The 22,899-nt window shown below is 39.9% G+C and overlaps 1 protein-coding gene across 9 annotated transcripts in view; it reads right to left on the bottom strand.

The window, feature by feature from the left end:
• The window catches only part of PPIP5K2 (diphosphoinositol pentakisphosphate kinase 2), a 49,162-nt gene extending 26,487 nt beyond the window's left edge, over nucleotides 1-22,675 (bottom strand). For 7 of the 9 annotated variants that reach the window (XM_057414799.1, XM_057414798.1, XM_057414796.1 and 4 more), the window contains exons 1-11: nucleotides 22,587-22,675; nucleotides 10,334-10,732; nucleotides 8,732-8,927; nucleotides 7,916-8,006; nucleotides 6,983-7,068; nucleotides 5,477-5,631; nucleotides 4,997-5,098; nucleotides 3,548-3,709; nucleotides 2,326-2,447; nucleotides 667-768; nucleotides 38-124 (exon numbers count right to left, since the gene is read on the bottom strand). In XM_057414799.1, coding sequence (XP_057270782.1) covers nucleotides 38-124; nucleotides 667-768; nucleotides 2,326-2,447; nucleotides 3,548-3,709; nucleotides 4,997-5,098; nucleotides 5,477-5,631; nucleotides 6,983-7,068; nucleotides 7,916-8,006; nucleotides 8,732-8,927; nucleotides 10,334-10,477 — 1,247 coding nt within the window. In that variant the 5' untranslated portion in view covers nucleotides 10,478-10,732; nucleotides 22,587-22,675. Of the gene's footprint in view, nucleotides 1-37; nucleotides 125-666; nucleotides 769-2,325; nucleotides 2,448-3,547; nucleotides 3,710-4,996; nucleotides 5,099-5,476; nucleotides 5,632-6,982; nucleotides 7,069-7,915; nucleotides 8,007-8,731; nucleotides 8,928-10,333; nucleotides 10,733-22,033; nucleotides 22,057-22,586 lie in introns of those variants that run through there. The other 2 variants (XM_057414794.1, XM_057414801.1) reach the window with 2 other exon arrangements.
• Between the last annotated feature and the right edge of the window lie 224 nt (nucleotides 22,676-22,899).

Here is a 22,899-nt window from a genome sequence, read left to right on the forward strand (position 1 = left end):
AAGCATCCAAACTAATTTTTACAAAGATTCTCCTTACCTCTGATGTTTCACTTCCATTTTCATCTTTTGTTTTGGTGTTCGGTCCCCATGGCGTATTACAGCTATAACACATCTAAGCTCCATCCTGCAATTTCAAGAGTTACATTTCACATGAGGGTCTTGTATTTAGTACTAAAACCACCACAAATTAAGACAATTGACAAAGTCATAGTTAACATGACATAATTACAGAAACGATGGAAGAATATGCAAGAATATAAGGTTAACTGAAAATGATGTAAGGTATAAAATATAAATACTGATTTTAAGACTCGGGTAACTATGGAAATATCTATTTTAAGTAGTTTTCAAAGCAACAATTTGAGGTTCATTAAATGAGAAAGCATGTTTATTAGAAGCACATATTAAGCTGGCGTTGGAACAATGATTAGCAGTGAAGACGCTATGCATAAGAGACACTACACTTGAAAATCTGCTGTTCTATACTCAGCTTGACTAAGGGTCAGAAACTGACTGCTGGCATAGCAATTGTGATTCCTTTCTTGTTTTCACCACACAAAATAAGCGTTCATAGGCCAAAGTGGGCACACCTTGTGAAGAGAAAAAAAATTCACACAAGTTACATTAGCAGTTTGCACAATCCAGATAGATTGACTATTTTCTTACATTGTTCCAGAGGTGGTTGGCACAATAGGAATGTCTTCAGCTTCCAAAGGAATTGACCATGGTATCTGAAACTGGGGAGCAAGTTCTCTCATTATGATATTTCTAAAGAAAGGGTTAAAAGAGAAAAAAAACAAGCCTAAGTTTAAAGCACAGCTTATACAACACATACAAACTCCAAACCAAATAGGTAATACAGACATGCATTTTTATCGATGTACTTTAAGAGTATTAGCAGTCACAAGTCTCTGAATTTATATTTTTCTTCTAACTGCATAATAAAAACCTACTTAAACAACAATTTAAAGCTACTACAACTGCTAAAGAGACAACATTAGCCTAATGTCCCTGGATTTGTAAGAAATCTTTTTTTGAATTCCAGTTCCTAAAATAGCTCCTTGGATCTGATTCAGTCTTGCTCATTTGAATATTCAGACACTTGAATCCATTACGTAACTAAAGTCCCTGGTAATCAGTAAGCCATTCTCGTCTGAGAGCAACTGGTATCTTTAGTGGCAATTACTCAAACATTTCTGCGTTAGAACTGGAAAAATAGGTATGATAACTCCAAAACTGCTTCCATCTACAGAAGGTTGTTAAATCTTGCTAATGTTCTGTTTTCCAAGTATTTCATCAAAATATACTGAACCTCAGATTAATATCTGTATAAGAAGCAGTAATATGGAGGAAAAAAAAAAAGTAACTCTCAAAGAGCATAAGCCAAAAATCTCTAAAAGGCTCAAAAAATGCTGCTGTCACTTAAAACTGCAATGTATAAAGTGTAACAAAATAAAGTGTAAAGAAGAAAAAAACCTTTTTTCAGACAATTCAGTAGCTACAACTGCAATAAAGAAAAATCAAAATGGGTATGAGAATTATAACTAATTCAAAAAGTGGCATAAAACAACAGGAGTACAGTTGTTATATCTAGGATTTGAGCTTAGCTCTTCCTCCATTTAGTAAGATCCCAGAGCATTTGATAATACAGAAAGTCAGCTGTATCTCATTAGTATAATCTTACTGTAAAACCAGTTTAACTGGTCAAAATAGAACCAGCCTACTTTGGGGGCAAGGCTTCACTGGCGTAGAGTTCACTACCCAATTCTGTATGATCCCTTGTTACACCTTTTTTTCCTTCCAGTAGCACAGAGAAGATGGTATGACAGAAGACACCTTGATACTATATCCATTTGGATTTACCAATATGAAATTCACAAATATAGAAGTACACACACAGCTTCAGATCAAGGGCAATGTATATTAATTTGGGCACATATTAAACAGCAGCAAGCCCAACCATCCAGTGGTGCTTTTCTACTTGGTGGGTAGGGAAGAAAGTTCTTAAAGCTCTATTTCAGTAATTAATCCAGCTTTTAAAATACTTATTCAGTTAGCTTTATGTATTCACAAAACACTCAGATATTTCATATGATTTTAGGAATAATAAATTTAGTTAGGATTTATTATTATTTTTAATATTTGATATTTTTAATTCCTTACTTTAAGCAATATTTCAAAGAACTAATTTAGAAATAAGGAGTAAGGACATTACATATTTGTATTATATAATATATACGCAAGTTAATAGTACATTAAGTACAGTCACATATATATAGCAGAATTCAAAGACAAAACTCCTCAAATAAATCAGTAAAATCTTACCCCAGTATCTTAGCACAATCATCATAGTATTTCATAGAGTTTTTCACAAAACTGAAGCCATTCACATCGCAGACGTAGGACTGTCCATTAGCACGCAGCAAATCAAAGCCACAAACTGTTTGCTGGTTTTAAGAATAAAGTTTAAGTCATTGATCATCTTCCTTAGAACTTCTTATTCTAAACTAATTTTATATTTTAATATTGTATTAATCTGAAAACATGGCGAAATATGACAGATTTTATACTTGGTATCTTTTGCCAGTTCCATGTTAGGTTTGCTCATGCCATGCAGACATCTTCCTATTTTTAACTCTATCCCCAACTTGTTTTTTACCATTGCTACATATCCCTACCAATATCAGTATTAAAAGCCAAGCCTGCATGTGCCTAAACTTATCCTTTGAGATAGCATATGCAATGATAGGCCTACAAATTCCGCATCTGACAGCTGTTTCCCCCTACACATATGGGTCACAGGCAGAAAACAACAAAATACTGATAAAAACATTTTTGTCCAAATTTAAATTTGACAGGATGATTTTGACATTGACATAATATTGACATAGTTAGGACAAAATATGCCACTTCAGCAGATTACTTTTTCAGATCCCAAAGCTGACTTTGCTAGATAACAGAGACTCACACCCTTGAGGCTTGAATGCCACCATAGTTACACACAGGTAATGAGACACACAGAAAGACAGCCTTTTAATAAGACATGTGAAAGGAGGACGAGAGATTGAATGAAATCTTGAACTAAGGAATCTTAAAACTGTATAAAAATCAAAACTATCAAACACTTCAAATAAGGACCTGGTCATGCCAGTACCAAATTAACATTTAACTGGGCCCAATGTAAATACTAGGTAACAAAAGTTACAAAAATTTAACTACTGAAATCATGTTTTGCTAACTGAGAAACCATTAACAAAATGTGTGAACATATGAATAGAACACATTGTGCGTTAGCAAAGCACAATAGCAACACGTGAATCCAGGAAACTTAAGCAACATAAGCAGCCCATCCAGAACTTTTTAATGCATTAAAGTAAGAATTCTTCTAGATAAAAAAAGGATGTGGAAGTTCAACTTTTCACCTTCCCAGGAGTTCTGCAGCAACTACCACGACTGACTCTGTGCTCTAAAACCCTATGGAAGTTTCATGCAATAAACAATTAATTAACACTAAATGTTTGATCAGATAGGAAAGTAATGAGCTTACTTTAAAGGCAAGGCATACTTTCCAAGCAATTAACTTCTCTCTTGCATTCAGGATGACTGGATACCTCACTTCTTTTCCTTCACTATCGCGTTCTACCTTGCCATCCAGAGCTGGAGACTTCCGGGCTTCAGCATGAGCATAATCTGGACCTACTGTGTACACCTTTATTGAAAAGCAGAAGCTCTTGGTTCAGTGTATTTCAATCACATTAGATATACGCATATATTTTGCCAAATTTACCTCAAATGTGGTAATGACTTCAAATGAAACTATCTGCTTTCATCGTTGAAAAGGTCACTCTGAAGTACCTTTTCCTCATTTATTGACTCATCATAAATTTCCCATTTATCCTATCATTTATTGACAAACTGGGATAAAGCAAGGGTAAACAGCTGGAGCACAGGTGAAGAAAAATAATAATTATAGAACTTGATTACTAAAACTGAATTTCTTAACTGTGATGGTACAGAGATAAAGAATAATATTTTCCTCTCATCTGCAGAACCTGAGAACAGGTTAATCTGAGAATTACTTCAGTTTATAGTTTGATTATGGAAATTGAGCTTCAGGACTAATTCTCTTAATTAAAAATATTTTCATATTTTAGACAGGACAAAATAAATACAAAGATGTGCCCAGTTTAAGCATTACAAGACAGAGGCTTAGGGCAACAACACAAGAGGGAGGTGGAGCTGCTGGAGCAAGTAAAGAGGAGGCCACAAAGGTGCTGTGAGGCTGGAGCAGCTCTGCTCTGGAGACAGGCTGAGGGCTGAGCTTGTTCAGCCTGGAGAAGGCTCCTTAAGGGGAGACCTTAGAGCAGCTCCCAGTGCCTAAAGGGGTGATAAAATCTGAAGAGGGGATTTTGGCAGGGCCTGTAGGGACAGAACAAGGGGAGTGGCTTTAACCTGACAGAGGAGAGACTGAGAAGAGCTCTTAGGCAGAAGTTCTTCTCTGTGTTTCTGGTGAGGCGCTGCCACAGGTTTCCCAGAGAAGCTGTGGCTGCCCCATCCCTGGCAGTGCTCAAGGCCAGGCTGGACAGGCTTGGAGCAACCTGGTCTAGTGGAAGGTGTCCCTGCCTGTGGCAGGGGGCTGGAACTGGATGAGTTTTAATGTTCCTTCTAGCCCAAACCATTCAATAATTCTGCAACTCTGTGTTTACACAGGACAGTATATGCTGCTCAAAGAACCTAATACAATACAAAAAAAGAGAAACAATGTGTTGGGTAATAAGCCTCTACCCCTTGACTCCTAACAACGTAAGCAAAGCTGCTCCACATTACAAGTACTGTGTTTAGTTAGAGTAAAAATTATGTTCTTTACTTACAATCTGTACCAAAACTTCATTAGAAGTAATCCTTGACACAAAGCTATAATTTTATCTTTAAAACTGACAAGCTCTTGGAGGACTCAATTGTTCTAAATATAAGTAAGAACACAGAGTTGTCATACCTTCACATCAGTGCCATCTGTAGGCATGAATTCCTCATAAATATAGGAGCCTGTTTTTCTCACACTGCTTTCAGGGGAATAAACACTGCTTCTGCTGCCAATCTGAAATGAATATTTTTCTATTAATAAACTCATAGGCTTCTGCCTAAGAAACTTTAAAACTTCTTAAAATAACACACTTGTACTGAGAAAACACTTCCTGTAACAAATGAAGCAAATAGGCTTTGCTAGTTCCCAAACAATTTTTGTAAGACACTGATAGTGCACAGGCTTTTTACCTATAAGAATCTGCAGTGGCTGACAATCTGCTGCAAGGAATAAGGGTCTACATGTTTCCTTGACATAAGTCTGATCCATCACTGCTTCCACAAGCAGAACATGCCAAAACAGGTCCCAGGTAACATATGGATAGGTCAGACTTACTCTGCAATTATGTTAAAACATCTACAACTTTTTAATAGTTTAGTACAATAACCTCACCTTTCGAAAGAGCCTCTGGCTTCCACCTCCAGCAGACGTTGGATAATAAATGTAAACATTGTGGTCCTCAGCACTAACGGGCTTTTCTACAAAAGGCTTTTGGAAAATCTCTCCATTCACTTCCACATGATCTTCTCCCTCAATCAAGTTACATTCTGAAGAAACAGTGAAAACAACACAGTTTATACTGATAGAATGAAATGATTAAGAGACTTGGCTTAATTTTGTAGGTTGAAATAAAGAGACTGTATTACATTTTTGTTTCCTTGATTTGTTACTGACTGCACAAAGTGGTGATTGTGTGCTGAATATATCTGCAGTACCATGCCTATATTATGTTCCAGCATTTCTTTTGATTTCCTCAGACAGGAAATCATCTTTTAATGATGATTAAGCACAAGCTTGCATGGGCAGTATGCTTTTTCAACATGTTTTGAAGACAGGGGGTAAGGCTGTTTGTCTCTTTCTTCAGTGCCTTTCTGTGAAACATCAGGGAGATGGCAGATGGACAGTGAACATGGTGCAATGCCAGACACAACAGTACTTTTAATAGGTTGAGAACCACCTCCTACTGTCTGATGGATGCACCTTGCACAGAGGATTTGGTCCTCTTCATTACTGGTTGGCTACAAGGAGCAGCTTTCATTTGACTTTTGTAGCATAAACAAGTCCCTTTCCCCCTAGATTACGCAGACATTTTAACATAAAATCCCCACCTCTTATGAACTACACCACAGTAATACTTCTATTGTTTTTAATTTTTCTTCTTAGTTTTGTGTCTTGACCTGTCATTGTTATCTTCTATCGTTGATACAAATTTTCAGTTTAGTAGAAAAAGACATTAAGTTTCTTTTCAGGTACAAAAAAACTAATTACTGTTTATATTCAAGAGTGTATCATCTGCAGATCTGTCTAGACTAGGTTCCCCTGGTCTACAAGGGAAACAACAAAGGTGGTTGCTTGTACTTAGAAGGGAAAATATTCAATAGCCTAACTTGTTTCTGCCAATATTCCTTTCCTGAGTAAAATTACTAATTATTGTGGGTAATGCTGCTTTTTTTGGTGACATATTAGAATCTTAGTTTGAGTTTGGATGCCCTAATATTCTAGTTGTTCTATGATGGCTGTAGGAGGACTGTGACCGCAGGCTTTGGAGTCACGCTTTTCAGATGCACACTTGTATTATCTGTGGCTGGGATGAAGTTAATTTTCTTCACAGAAGCTGGTCTGGTGCTATGTTTTGAATTTGTGACCAAAACAGTCTTGACATTTCGTTATTGCTGAACACTGCTTATACAGCCTCAAAGCCTTTTCTGTTTCACACACTGCCTCCAAAGCCAGACATAGGGCTAATCCACAATACTTTAAATGCTAGAGAAGCAAGCAACCTCTGCACGAATGAATTGTGTAGCAGGTGAAATTTAGCTTTCTGCTATGTATGTTCTCCAGTTCTCCAGTGGAAACAAGAAAGTGCTAATTGTTGATATTTTAGTCATCATTTTTTACCTTGGGGATTGTTTGGATCACGGTTCAGAACTGCATAGCGAGGAAGTAAAATGCCTTCAGCTTTAAGAATACCGTAAACTTCTCTCCTGTAAGAAAAGAACAAAGGTTGCACAGTAATACAAATCCTGCCAGTGTTTGTATTTTACAGCCCATGAGTAAGGGAGGAGAAAAATACATACTTTTTTTTTTTTTTCTAAATCACACAGAGTAAGATTACATACATAATACCCATATGAATATAAAGCTTTAAGGGTCACTGACACAACTGTACCTTTGCAGTGATCTCATCAATACCAATAAAAATGTAGTTTGCTTTGCCAGTCCTCTCCAGTCTCCCACTGCAACAGCAATTTACACAAAATAATTTTCTTGTTAAAGGTGGTTACGAACATGAAGGGACAGCAACTGAAGGCATCCAAACCAGCAAGTCTGCTCACTGTTCAGAAGGCTCCAATGTTTATGTATTTTGCTTGCTATTGTTTTGTTAATATTTACTATGCATGACTGCAGCTCCAAAAAGAAAATTCACTTTGAGTAAGTACATGATCTTTGCATATGAAGAACTTGTACTAAGTATCCACTTAAGGGAAAAAAAGACCTGTAGTGAGTTACAAGAACTGTACAATGATAGGAGGTTGTACAGTTGCTACACATTTTAAAAAGTTTAAACCTTATTTGCTAAGCTTTAGACAAATGTATCACCAAATTCCTACCTTGACAAATCTACAGACAAATCAGTATAAAAGTGGAAAAAGAAAAAACATATAAATACATACCCCAGGAAACTATGCATACGGTAATGAAGGGTAACATTCACTGTAATTTTATTTAGACTACTGCACTATACATTGTAACTGCTGCTACGCAATAACGACAGATTTGTACAGTCTCCAACTTAAAAGTAGTTTGCTGCAAGTAATTAGTGTTACTTACCTGTCTTGTATGTGATACTGCATATTCAAGTCATTGATTATGAATGGCTTCCTGAGTTTTGCATAGGCAACTGCTTTGTCCAGTGGAAATCCTAAAATATTTATTACACCAAATAAATTAAAACTACAAGACACAACACCACTAAGAAGGTTGGAACCTTCATATCCAAGCTTTTTCCTTTTTTAGAGTACAGCCAGAGATATAGCTTAAGTGGGAAGATGCTCCCTCAGCTATAGACATAACATCAGCTTAAGACAATCATGAGACTACAGCCTAATTTCAACACAGGCTGCCAAAAGTAGTGGTCCTGTCTCCAATTCCTTTCTCCTCTCTCCATGTCCTTCAATTCCACAGGGCCAGAACTTAGGCTTTTATTGCCTCTGCCTAGAAGTACAGCTTTTAGCTTCATCCAACAAAGATGTGCTATATCTTTGCTTTACAGCCCAGACCCACAAAACCTCCTAGATATTAGCACAGATGCATGAACAAGTGGCCAGAGACCCAGCACTCCTACTGAGAAAGTAGCATGCCATCACAGTTATTGGACCAAGTAAGTATTAGACCACTGTTTCCACTGGCTACATAAATATTTACCAATGAAATCGCTATCTTAAATACCACATCAGGCAGGACTGTCTCAAGCAATGAAAACAGTACAATTTAAAAAGTTTGTATTTTAAAAGTAAATCATATTATATTAAAAAAATTAATCACTTCCTAACAAAACCCAAAAAACTACAAGACAAAAAAAATACCCTCAAAGTGGTTAAAGTATTTAGATGTCAAAGGAAATTATGGTATCATTAGCAGATTTACCTTTAGAATGAAAAGAAATGAGACAGTCGCATAAAGGCCACTTTTCTACTGGCTCATTCAAAATAACATCTTCTTCAAATATTATCACAGTTATGTACTTAAACATGGAGAGGCGTTCAAGAATTTCTTTCATTGGTTTGGACTTGGACTTTTTAGCCATTGAACATATCCCAACTGCAATTTGTCTTTCCGGTGGCTGAAGGCAGTGGGGAGGAAAGCAATTATTAAGTTTTCTCAGAACACAACAGGGTTTTTGCAGCCCAGTACTAGATATGATAGTTTCTGTTAAAATTCATGCACTACCTTCAGTTTAATATTTAATTGGGTAAATTGCTAGCAGGTAATAAAATGCAGCGTGACAGCATGCCACAGTGCATTCTTATAAAAAATACCTCAAAAAATGAAACTATTCAATTGCTCTACACTACTTCTTGTGAGTATTGTATCAGGAAAAAAATACACAACATCAACATCTAAGTCAGAAATGTCAAATCTGAATACTTATGGCTTATTCTGAAATTATCCAACAATTCATTTTTAACCTATTTAATTTTTCTATATCTACTTAATAGCCACAAGACTGCTCATCTTTTTACATAGTATTACAAGTAAGATATGAAAAAACTAGTAAACCAGAGAACACTATTCTATATTTAAGCTATTTTTTGCATAGATAGTTTCACTTTTCTTTTGTACAGTCTGTATTTTCTTTCCTATTATAAGCCTTGAAAAAAATTTCTTCTCAGTGGTGTCCATTAGCGCAACAGCATTTGTTTAAGAAGAAACAAACCCACCTCCCAACAATCCTTTATTTCATTTTAAGTGTTCTTTTAAACAGAAATGATAATTTTGCATTACTTCTCTGCATTTCCAAGTTACTTTTAATCATGAAGTGTTTTACTAACACTCACCCGCATTTAATTTTTTTAGACATGCCTGCCATCAGTAAAAATTTAATCTGACTATTCCTAAAGTGAAACGATACAGACTAAAAGAAAAGCAAAACACATCTACAAAAATTACATGACAACTCATGCATAACTAAAAATTGGTAAGCATAGTGCTAAAATACAATTCATAACACTCTGCAAGGATAAGAAACTAAGGCATTAGTTAATTTAGCATGCACTTTCTATACGCCAGGACAGAAGAAGAATGAAAATACAGCAGATCTTAATGAAAACAACAGCAAGATGAAATAAGAAATGTTGAGTTTGTTTAAACAGAAACATCAAAAGTTAACTTTGCAGCAATTGACAACACACACAGAAGAAAATCTTGATCATTTTTTGCTACTAATTATCCAAATAAATAAAATTAAGGCTTATGCCATCAAGTTTATTCACAGAATCCAAATCAAATCTGCAAAGCTGGCATGCCCTGAAACTCTGTATTAAGGTAAAGCACATCTACTTCAAAGTTCACAGTATACTTACTTTTCAAATGTGCTGCATTTCCAAACATAACTTACAGATTATTATCTGAATATGAACAGTTTTCCAATTTAGAACACCTTAGATTTTTGTGATTTAATGCCATTTCAAAGTAAAATAATGCTAGACAACACACAGAATAGTACACACATGCTCCAACAGTACATACAGAGTCATACTCTTCCTCCTCTTCTTCCCCATGGTCATAGAACTGCTCATAATCTGACGATCTGCCTGAATCCAGTAATCCTTCTCCATCTTCTCCACCCACAAAGAATCTAGGAGGATCATTCTCTGTTGCGTGAACAGACATGGTTTAAAGATCTAGAGAGATCTATGTAGAAACTGCAGCCACTTTGGCAGTGGAGATACTACTGGGCATGTTTCCCACTGACTCAGGAATACAAAAGTTCCCTGCTCTTTAATGTTGCTTGTGCAGCTTCGCCACTGTGATGTCGTCTGCCAGACGCCGTTTAACTGTTATCATCTGCTCATTATTGGTTTGAGTTGCTGCTCCAAGAAACTAACAACAGGCTACTGCTTCCCTGAGACGACAGAACTTTTTAACCTAAGACAAATATTAAAAAAAGAAAGAAAAACCACACTTAGTAAAGGCACATAAAAATTAAACCCTTCTCATTCAGAAAGTGTTTGCACATTTACATACCTCTGAGCAAAGCATCATAAGAAAACTCTGCATATTACACACAGTCTGCACTTTTACATTACACTTAGAGCAGGTGGAATAATTTCAAAGTATTTTCGAACTACTGATGCACAGTTTTTAGAAATAGACAATATAGCTCATGAAAGTCTGTCAAATGCATTTTTTCCCCTAACTTAAAAGAGTCACGTGAAAGTGAAGAGTATATTATACAAAACCCAACAAAACCCTTCTCTGATATATGTGATATTTAGCTCACCATCTCTGTCGCTATTTTTCCCCCAAAAGTTTCTGATCAAATGGCAATGGCAAGCAGACACAAATGTTAATGAAAACTATAAAGCCTCCATTAGGACTGTTCTTATATGGAAACCTCTTCTTTCAAAAACTGAGTGAATCCTCAGTGTGAAAGCAGGATGTATGTGCCAGCTTAATGTTTGCTCATTTACTTCCACCAAAGCATTGCTTTATTTTCACACTGAAAAACTAGTATTTACAGAGCTATGCACTGGCACTGCATTCTGTCAAAAGTAGTTCCAAGCACTACTGTACCAGTGAAACATATTGTACCCTTGCAACCAATTATTTGACCAAGTAACTTTTATACAGAAACAGGGACTCAGAGCTCAGTCTTCTGTTGCTTTAACTAGGTAACTGCTCTTGCTGTAAGTTGTGCATGGCTTTATACCTTTAATTATAATACATTATTGCTACTCAGAAAATTAATAAGCACTTACTTGTTTAGAAGTTCATTTGATCGACTGCTTTAGGTTGTTTATTAGTCAGATCATTATGTAAGCGCTACTCAACAATGATGTCTCAGCAGAATGAAATTTGTCTTTAAATGCCTGCCAAAATGACTTTGGCTGTCCTATGAACGAGGTGAAGCAACAGCAAATTCCCAATGGTGATTAACCATTCAGCTTACTGTGAAAGAGGATGGTAAACAGAACAAAAATTACCCAGAAAGAATCTGTCCTAAGTCAGAGAGCAGTAAGTTAAGCGCAGGTAAACAACAGAACTGTTCCAGATCCAGAAACTCGAGGTGAGGTCCAGACAACAGGCACATATGGCACAGAAGATTAAAAAGATTCATTTCTTAAACATATTTGTTATGTATCTGCTTTCCCTCAATTCCACTAATGAAAAATTACTTTCCCTTAGAATATGAAAATGCAGCCACTTGTCCCTCAAGCAACAGGAACAAAAATGAAATTTCAAACATCTCATTCATCTTGCTCCCTTGAGAGTTAGAAATTCAGCATTAACATAAATCAGTCTTGTTTATGACAGGATGAAGAAAGCGAGCTTTACACATCCCATTTCTAGAAAGCTTCAGAAGGGCAGAGGTGATATAAGGAAAGCAAGTGCCTGGAAAACACAGGGTTAAAATACTTTTAACTTAACTTAGGTCTAAGATAGAGAACAATGTTTGTGCTGTAAGTCTGTGGTGTGGTAATAGAATTTAGTAGTCTTACTAACATGAGTGACCATCCTTCTAATGAGTGAATTACTTCTTACCATACTTCTAATTATCAGTTAATTTGGAGACAGTGATTCCCGAACATCTGCTAGCTTTGGATACTCCTTGTCTACCCATCCTGTTTTGCTCGTGATAAATTTTGTACGAAGGTCACACTGTTCTAAATCTTTGCCAGCGATCAGAAACTTACATATATGGCTGGTTTCAGCTAATTTTGTGATTACTGGGGCATCCAACTGTGCCAAAGGTGAAAAGTACACTGTGAGGAAGACTGCTTACTTTATCTTGAAGACCCCTGCCCACATAAGGAAGACTACTTATTTCATCTTGAAGACCCTTGCCCACGACCATCGGAGGGCAGTGCGCAAGCGCCCAAAAGGAAGAAACTTATGATAATGAGTACCTAAACTAATTGTAATATCCTCGCAGTTCTCTCTGGAACCTAATGAATAGGCATGTTTGTGTGTAATAAATATCTGCTTGCTTAACCCCTCGATGTGCAAGTTAGGAGGAAAGATCCCCCTTGTACCCAGGCCCGTAATACACATACCTGCTTTAACTCTTTGAGTTGTAGAGTCTGATTTCGTGCTTCAGAGGTTACTGCCAACATACACTGGCAACTAATACAGAACTTTAAAATGGTAGTAAAAAAAAACAAGCAAAAAAATAGTAAAGCCTGAAAATGAAGAGTTGCTCTTGCATCAGCTTCCCCTCCCACTACCCAAATTCTGTAAATTGGAAACAAGTCTCTTAACAGTTTTTTAAAACCTAAGTTTTTTTCATAAAGAAGGAAAAGAAATCACTTGAAACAGGCAAGCAGGAGGCCATGAAAAGAGATTTGTTAAGCTCTTTCCCCTACCTATTCCTGTAGTGCACTTTCTAGGAGCAGCAGCAGTTGCGAAACTTCTGTGCTATTAATGTCTACTTCTTTCATGAGTATCTCTGGCACTACCTGAATCTCTCAAACCTCAAGCGATTAGTTCTCAAAGAAAGTAGAAACCACATAACTAAAGACTGAAGAGAAAGCTCAACATATCTGTCTACAAATGACACAAAGATAGAACCTGACAAGATTAATTCCCTAATAATCCTATCTGAAACCTAGTGGTTTTCTACCCTCCTAACTCAAGAATCTGGAGAGTGCTGGTGTTATTGGTGGCAAGCAGACCTGCCAAGTGAAGCTCCACTTGCAAAAATAGACCTCGAGTCACAAAGTCTTGGAGTTAACAGCTAATTTTCTGTGAAATTACATTCACCCATCTGAAAGTGGAAGAATTGCTAGACTGCAACTCTGTCCTACTGTCACTGGGCCCTAGAGTTTACAGTTTGTAAAAATAAGACCAAAGACACAGGATCAAGAAGGACACTGACAATTTCCGAGCCCATACACTACTGCATGGACACCCAGAACTGCATATAAATTAGCATTCTGATAGCTGATGGTGACCAGCTTATATTCCAGACAGCATATGCTGTAAAATACTGTTGTAAGCAGAAATTTGAGCCAGGATATAATGAAATATTTTTTTAGAATAAATGCTTTCAGAGATGGGAATTAAAATTCTTTCCCCCAAAATCCTTTGGCTACTATAAAAATTGAGGCATCCCCTTCTTTCTTGAGGTGTGTGAAATGAAGAGTCTTAGAAAAGAGACACAGAAAGAGAAATCTGACAGTGACAGCAACTACAGGAAACAACTTACACAAGTCTCCTAAAATAATCTACAGTTATCTGACATAAAAAATGCAGTAAGACTGTGTTTGAATAAGTATGTGGTTATCAGCTTGTACAGCAAGGAGAAATAATATATGGCAGAGCAAGAAGACGGAGCTGCCTTCCTGACCCAGAAGTACTGTCAATGCTGATGGGACACTAACACACTGTGCCCCATGCAGAATTCCATCTTGCTGCCCCTGCAGCTGGGAAGTCTTTCCCAGTACTGTTTTTCTGTATTAAGAAGTGAGCATCAGCAACAATACACAGCAGGGATTACATCAGATCACACTTGGTGCGTGAGCATAAGCCTCATCAGGCAGTGAAGATTAGAAGGTAACATGCATGTCTCAACCACAGAAGACTGCTATGTAAGCAAAGCAAACCCCAAAACTTGGTGTTGGAACATACACTGACCCATTTCCAAAGAGACAGCATCAAGAACATCTAGGCAACAGTCTCCTACCGTGCAATGACCTTCACAGGTTAAATTGGTTAGACTATGTTCCCTTCAGACCTCAACTGTTACACAAGGCTTCTGTTTTACAGCTTACACATGGAAAAAAACAAGCCTCTGCTAGTTTTGAAAAACGCAATTTAACCAACAGTGTCAATTCTTAAAAGGACTTCCAACCAAATAGTGATCTGTCCTATAGATTCCTATCCAGGACTACCACATGCTACCTGTAGGCAAAAAAACTGTTTAATTTTGCATTCTCCTTTTGAAATAAACTTATCTCAGTCTTCCCCTAACAAGTTAGATGGCCCTAAAATAGTGCACTGTAAATGAAAAGTAAAAATCTTACATTTAACTAATATTATTATCACTTAGCAGTGGAAGGTATACAAAATAACATTCTAAATACATAAAATGACACATAGACAAACATCATTAACATACATGTAGGGCTGTGTTCAGATAACAGATTTTGGCAGCCTGCTAAGCACTCCAAGCCCAGTGTTCCCTCCAGTGGCACACTACAGACTGTTTTCCTAACGCAACATTTCTCCACTTCCACAAGTATATTCTGACAGATTTCCACAAGAATATTCCAAAAGAATAAGCACAGACACAGTATTCACTAAGTGTTAAAAGTTTTCCTGCCCCCATTCTACATGTTTCAGCAGCTCAGGAATACAGCCCTAGCATTTCCTGTACTTACTCAGCTCATAAAGATTAGCATTCCTGTAACTGTCAGCAGCAGATCAGCTTAACGTAGCAGCAGTGGTCTAAATGGTTGTTTAAAAGGGGCTCAAAGTTTTAACAGCCATGTTCTGAATACTAACAAAGCCATACACATCTGCTGGATAAACAAAAGCATTTCATCAGATTTTCTTCTCTGTCATTACAGCTATCAAGAGGAACAAGTACACACTGCCTCTACTGCTCTCTACTGGAAACTAATAGAACAAAACTAGACAAAAATTGCTCCCCATCTGTTATCTGAAAAAAAAAAAAACAACCACCAAACCCCCCCCCCCCCCCCCCGAAAACCCCACAAACCCCAGCATCTCATACACTAAACAGCTACAAAACATTTCTAAATCTTGAACCACTCAGGAAAACAACTTCTGGAAATGCCATTGTAACAAAATAACTACAAAACACTTTGTGACATTTACATTAGGGAACAAATAGGTAACACACAATAAGTGTAAGTGGTGCTTTAATAGCAATTTTTCAGGTAGTCTCAATGAGATGACACAAAGCTTTCAAGAACTTCCTGCTAGAACTGCTATACCAAACATTTTCATTAACTGTACATTTAACAGCAGAAATATTTGATGCACTCCGTCTGAGGCATTTTACTCATTTTAAAATTCCAGTTCTGCAACATGACTTGAAGTGTTAACAAACCATCAAAGACAGCCAGCTTGCTGGGTTGCTGGTGGAGCAAGAAGTATGGGGAAGGGACAAGGGGGAAGCAGAAAGAAGACAGGAAAAAGAAAGAACCAGCAGAGATCGAGAGCTGATGGCAGTGGCAGTGACCCTGAGCACTTCCTGTGGATGTGTAACACCTTTCTACAATGATTCAAAAACCTGATAATACTCCAGCTTTAAATGGGAGACTCTAGAACTACTAACAAGGCTCATGCTCAAGAACAGCATTTCCTCAGGTATGACAAATGACCAGGAACAGAAAGGAGACAGGAAAGGCAGAAAATGAAGGAAAGGATGCCAAGACACAGAAGCTGCTGAAGACTGTGAGAAACTCATTCATGACTTGTTTATTGCTTATGTCACACAGCAAGACATGTATCTCCAATTTACCTTAGTATTCAATGTCTACTGTGTCACACAGTCAGCAATAGAAAACATTTATATTTACACACAGATGCTGCTCTATCATACTTGCTGAGAAGTGGTGAGCAGCAGCTGTCAGCCCATGAGAAGGACTACACCTAAAAAGAGATGTAGAGCAGCTTCTATAGTGAGAATATCCCTCAATCACAAATAATATTTACAGTTTTAGCCTGATAATACTTTGTGCACATCAACAAAACCAGAACGAATGAAAAGAAACAGTGATCACAGAAAATATGAAGGGAAATGAAGGTTCTCAATAACTACAGGGATTTACAAGGTCCAGTGGTATAACAGGCTGATTAAGAATTATGAAACCAAGAAAAGGCTTTGGCAGTTGTCATCTTACACAAACTTCAGCAACAGCCTTGTGAAATTTATTGCTGCCTTCTGCAGCTCAGCTCTGCTAAATAACGAAGCAAGGAACTGTGCCGATATACAGACAAACAGACACAGGCTAGAAAAGGTAGGAATGGAAAAAGATACAATTATACAGGCACACAGCATTACAGGAACTAAGTCACCTGCTACAATCTTGGATTAAACTAACATCAAGCTCTAGATTTCATAATATGCTATAATCTTCCCCCATCATAAGTAACCTACACATTAATACAAGCTTTTTCAAAGTTTCTTTCTCATCCTGTAAGCATTTTCACAGGAAGCCAGATTCAAGATTTAGTCTGCTCCCCCTCCCTCCACACCAGTCAAGACAGGTAATCTGCAAAGCACAACAGCAGACCATTGCACATTCCCCTCTCCACTGCCAGGCAGCATGGCATGGGCAAAAATTGGCAGGCACTCACACAGGGATTCAGTAAGTTAAAACAGTGCTCCTTCTCTTCTTCTGGGCCACTCAAAAGCAGCTGACTATCCACCCCAACCAGGAGGCTGCCTCCCAGACTTTATTTCCTGCTTTTAGCCAGCCACTTGGTTGTGCCTACAAGCCAAGCACAGTTCTCACTGTCAGATGAGGAGCCGTAATCTATGCTTAATGATAACTGTGAACCTACGAAGTTCTTTCTGTTTGCAGGAACACTGCAAATATTTTGTACGGTGTTCCAAAACCATTACTATGTGGTACTTCATGCATTATTCCACCAGAAAAATTACAGCAGTTCCCAATCCAGAACAGAGTGCTCACCTTTCCGCTTCACTCTACTGAGACTTGAAGAAGCATTCTGAAGAACGAAGAGCAGCTTTCCCTGTTAGCTAAATGTGTGTATTGGATTTACGTGGCAAGACCTTGGTAGCAGAGGGGCTGCAGGAGTAACCACTGTGAGAAGACACCAGAAGCTGTCCCCATGTCAGATGGGACCAGTTTCAGCCAGCTCCAAGATGGACCTGATGCTGCCCAAAACTGAGGCCATCAACAGTGCTGGTGGTGCCTCTAAAGTAACAGATTTAAGATGGGTAAAAAACACCGCATAGCAGCTGAGAAAGGGGAGGAAGAAAATGTTAGAGAAACAATCCTGCAGACACCAAGGTCTATGAAGGAGGGAGTTGGTGCTCCAAGCACTGGAGCAGAGATTCCCCTGGAGTCTGTGGTGCAAACCATGGTGAGGCAGGCTGTCTCCCTGCAGCCCATGAAGGTCCACAATGGAGCAGATTTCCCCCACGGCCCAGGGAGGGCCCCACACTAGAGCAGGGAGATGTTCCCTTAAGGAAGCTGCAGCCTGTGGAAAACCTGTGCTGGAGCTTCTGGCAGGAGCTGCAGCCTGTGGCAAAGACCCCATGCAGGAGCAGGCTTTCTGGCAAGACCTATGACTCCGCAGGGATCCTATGCTGGACCAATCTGTTCCTGAAGGACTGCACTCTGGGGAAAGAGCCCACACTGGTGCAGTTTGTGATGAACTACTTTTAGTGGTATCATGCAAGATTTCTATTCTTGTGACTCATGTAGTGGAGGGAGAGGTACTGAGCTCTTGCCTCTGGGATACAGTGCTAGGACACCTGTGACTGGCTCAAAGCTGCATCATCAGGGGAGGTTCAAACTGAACATTTGGAAGCATTTCTTTACCAAAGGGTGGTCAAACACTGGAACAGGCTTCCTAGAGAGGTGGTCAGGCCCCAGGGCTGTCAGTGTTGAAGAGGCATTTGGACCATGCCCTTCACACCATGCTTTAACTTTCGGTCAGCCCTGAATTGCTCGGGCAGTTGGAACAGATGATTGCTGTAGGTCCTTTCCAACTGAAATTCTGCATTGTATTGTGTTGTCTAGCCCATCTAAGAACTGCACCCTATGGGAAAGACCCACTTGGAGCAGTTCATGAAGGGCTGTCTCCTGTGGGAGGGATCCCACGCTGGTGCAGGCAAGAGCATGAGAAGGAAGGAGTGGCAGAGACAAAGCATTATAATTGACCAGTCCCCATTTCCCATCCCCCTGCACTGCTTGAGGGGATGAGGTGTAAGAGTTGAAAGTGAAGCTGAAGAAAGAAGGGAAGAAAGAAGAGGTGAGGGAAAGGTGTTTGGTTTTGATCTTTTTCTTATTTTCCATTATCCTAGTCCAGTTAACTGGCAATAAGTTAAATCTATTTCCCTAAATTGAGGCTGGTTTGCCCATGACAGTAGTTGGTGACTGATGTCCTTGTGCTTATCTAAACTGACAAGCTTTTTGTCATATTTTCTCCTTCTGCCCTGTCAATGTAAGAGTGATAAGAGTGACATGGCAGATGCTCGGTGACCAACCAAGGTCAACATGCGACAGTGCTCCAAATGTGTTTCCTGGGCAAAAACCTACTGCACTGTTACCTGCACCCCATCTTCAGCAGTAAAGTACAGGTACAGGTGCTTTTAGCCACACTTTTTTCAGCTTGGTGGTTAAAAAATTCTTCTGATAAACAGGGACTTGAAGCCACAGAGACAAAAGGGAACAGAAACAGTATTTCTCTTGTTCCCTTCAACTGCTCTAAATATCAGGCTACCATAATCCAATTTCATTTGCTCCACATACCATTAGTTTTCTTTAACATGGCCACTGGGTTTGTCTTACAGGACAGGGCTCACTGCTCTGGATTCCAAGAAGGCAGGCATCTAATGTGCAAAATCTTACCAGTGAAACATCTACATTCTCATCAACAGGAATCCAGAAATAGCCACTTTACCGGCATTTCCTATTGGAAGCAGTTCGGGTCAGTGCTGCTTACAGGGGCATTTACACTTCTTCAAATGCTATATAGCTAGGCTACCCAACTAACTGCAGTTGCCTAAATCTTTTCCTGGAGATGTGAATTATTTTCCAAGAACTATGCCACCTAAATGTTTGTGCCTAAGACAGATTTCTGTTTGACCTTCCATATTACAGAAGTGCAGCACAGGGGACTGAAAACAGCTGAAAACATGCCATGTCAAACATAATTCTGTTAAGAAGCCAGCTTTTCAGTGCAATTTAGATTGCTCATGAACGAGGTTCCTAGTGTTAAAGCGCAACTGTTACAGCTTTCAAACAGTAATTATTTGGCTGATTTCCCTATGTTTGCTTTCTTTCCTGGTAATTATACAGTTAGTTATGCAAAATATTTCCAGTCATTTTAGAGTTACGAAACTTGAAGTGAAATAACTTTACAATGCATCTTTCCCTTATCAAATTCTTTGCTCACAAATCCCCTTTCCCCCCCCCCCCCCCCAATATCTCATGAGTAGAGATGTGAGTTTTCAGCACACACAATGACATCCCCAAACACTGCATTATTATAGGGCATCTTTCAACTCTTTAGCAGTTGAGCATAAACTATAAAATGAGACAATGCCACCCTTCAAAAGAACTTTCACAACAGAAAAACCTGTCTGATAAATATCACCGTCTTCTCTTCAAGGCAGTATTTCTTTCAACTACAAACTGACATCTGGCATGTGTCACAAACGTCTCCTGCACAGCCACAACACAGACAACCTTCACGTTCATTAGCCTCCAAGTTCTTTTCTAAATCAAACCTTGTCAAACACATCACACAAAGACATTTATATCTGTGGCAAGCCTGAATGTTTCAAGAATGGCCGGCTTCCAAACTTCTAGAGATCCCACTTAAAAGATATCAAAACAGCTTCTCCATGTTCTAACAAAGAACTTGTGACAGCAACTATGTAGAGATGAGAAAATCTTTGCAAAGACTGGAAAGCTTTTTAAAGAAAAAAATCTGTACCTAAGTGCCAGAAGAATGCCAGAAATTCTCTTCCACGGGAGAAAAAATAAATAAAAAAATCAGCCAATCAAGACAAGCCAACCAGTAAAAATTAAATAAAATCATATTTCTCATATATTGAGCCACAAAAGAGGCATACTACATCAGTCAAATCCTTATGCCAAAACCAGCCCTACATAGCAAGAACAGATTTTGAATCAAAACTTCTTCACCAAAACAAAGGAAGATTCTATGGGAATTTTGATACCCCAGGTTGAAAAAAATTAAAAAAAATAAAAATTGCCTTGCTACTAATCAGAAAAATGATGCAAAAAGGATGCAGAAAAGATGGAAATGAAGCAGATGAAATAGATGAAGAGAAATAAAGCACTCAGAAAGAAAGATGCTCTTGTGAAACCCCACTTGCAGTCCTGTGTACAATTCTGGTGTCCTCAACATAAGAAGGACATGGAGCTGTTGGAACAAGTCTGGAGGAGGTCATGAGGATAGTAAGAGGTCAGGAGCACCTCCTGTATAAAGACAAGCTGAGAAAGTTGGAGAGAAGCCTGGATAAAAAAAGCTGTCTGGAGACCTCACAGCAGCCTTCCAGGATCTGAAGGGCCTATAAGGATACCAGAGAGGTGCCCTTCATCAGTGACTGCAGTGCTAAGACAAAGGGTGATGACTTTAAACTTTAACAGAAGAAGTTCAGATTAGATATAAGGAAAAAATTCTTCACTGTGAAGGTTGTGAGGCACTGGAACAGGCTGCCCAAAGAAGCTGTGAATGCTTCATCCTTGGCAGTGTTCAAGGCCAGGCTGTACAAGAGCCTGGGGTGACAGTGTAGTGTGAGATGCCTCTGCCCATAGATGACTTTATGGCCACTTCCAAACCTAACCATTTTATGATTCTATGAAACATAAAGCAGAAATAGTGTAACAAACAATTGTAAGGAACAGCTTTTCAACTTAGAGCACTAAATATGAGTGGTATAGATGTGAAAGGAAACCACATATCTCACTGTGGTTGCGATACCAGTTTTCCTGCTTGTGTGAGGAGAAAACAGGTACTACAGGGCAATCAACAAGTGACAAACCCCAGCATATTCAAAGTTTACCATACTCTGTGAAGTTCCCGGCTTCAGGAAAACACCATTACAACAAAGGGAAGTGTTACACAGGCCACTCTGCCTATACACCTCTCCCATTTCAGCTCCCTACAGGTTAATTTCTGGTTACTATATGTAACTGATTTTCAGCTCTGGGACCACTGCACTTTTTTTTTCTCCTAGCTTGATTTCAGTGTAGATAGCAATCTCCCTTCCCCCAGCTAATTTTACACCTCTAATTTATAATCAGTTTTACACCCCAGCTAATTCATCATCAGTTGTGGGATGTTAGCAGGGAGCCCGAACCCTGGTGGTTTGAGGTCATCACCCCAGCCGTTTATGAACGCTGCTTTTCACCCCATGAAGCATTCCACCGGGTTTCCGCTAGCGCAGCACGCTGCGAACCCGGGTCATGGCTGCTGCAGACAGATCACTGCCGAGGACGGAACGACCCGCGCAAGGCCCAGAGCGCTCACCGGCCGAGCCCGCCGTGCTTTACTGGTGGTGTCGCCGACACAGCATCACGCACAAAGAGGACTGGGCGTGTTCGCACACCCCGACACCGGAGCTGTGACTCCCACCTCAGCCAGCGGACCCGGCTCTGCTAGTCACGAAGCTCGCTGCGGAGCGGCCACCGCCTCACTCAACACCCTCCCTGCACCCCCGCCACGCTCCACGGCCGCCCCATCACGGCACCGTGGGCCACGGACACCGCACCTCCACTCGCTGCAGGGGCAGCTCCGCACCGCCGCTGCTGGGCAGGCCGCAACTCGAGGGGGCGACCCCTCACCCCATGTAAAATGGGATCAGTGCGGCAGGGGAGCAGCACCGAAACAAACTCGCCTCGCCTCACCCTCCGTCCCGGTGCCCCATTGAGGAGGAGCCACCGCCCCGCCCCCCGCCGCGGCACGCCCCCACCGCCACTTCCGGGGGTACCACATAGGTCCCAGGGCACAAAGGCCGTCGTAGCCGTTAGTCGGTGCGAAAGGGGTCAATGCTACGGCTGCTGGGATAAGGCTGCGCCGGTACCTGTGGTGGAGCAGTGCGTGCAGAGGGAGCCCCGGCGGCTCTCCCGCGGTGCTCAGGCCTCGCTGCGAAGACGGGACGAGAGGGTGAGGTTCGGCGGCGGGGAGAGGGAGAGGGAGAGGGAGAGGGAGAGGGAGAGGGAGAGGGAGAGGGAGAGAGAGAGAGAGAGAGAGAGAGAGAGAGAGAGACGTGGGGAGGGAAAAAGATCGCGTCGACGTCGTTTCGCGCATGCGCAAGGCTTACCGCGCGAACCGCAGGGCAGCGGCAGCTAGGGACTACCACTCCCAGCGTGCCGTACGCGGGCAGCGGCGATGTT

The sequence above is a fragment of the Pezoporus wallicus genome, unplaced genomic scaffold (assembly GCF_028554395.1).
Source record: "Pezoporus wallicus isolate ANWC-B61680 ecotype Strahan unplaced genomic scaffold, APGP_CSIRO_Pwel_v1 contig_7673, whole genome shotgun sequence".
Taxonomy (NCBI): Eukaryota; Metazoa; Chordata; class Aves; order Psittaciformes; family Psittacidae; genus Pezoporus; species Pezoporus wallicus.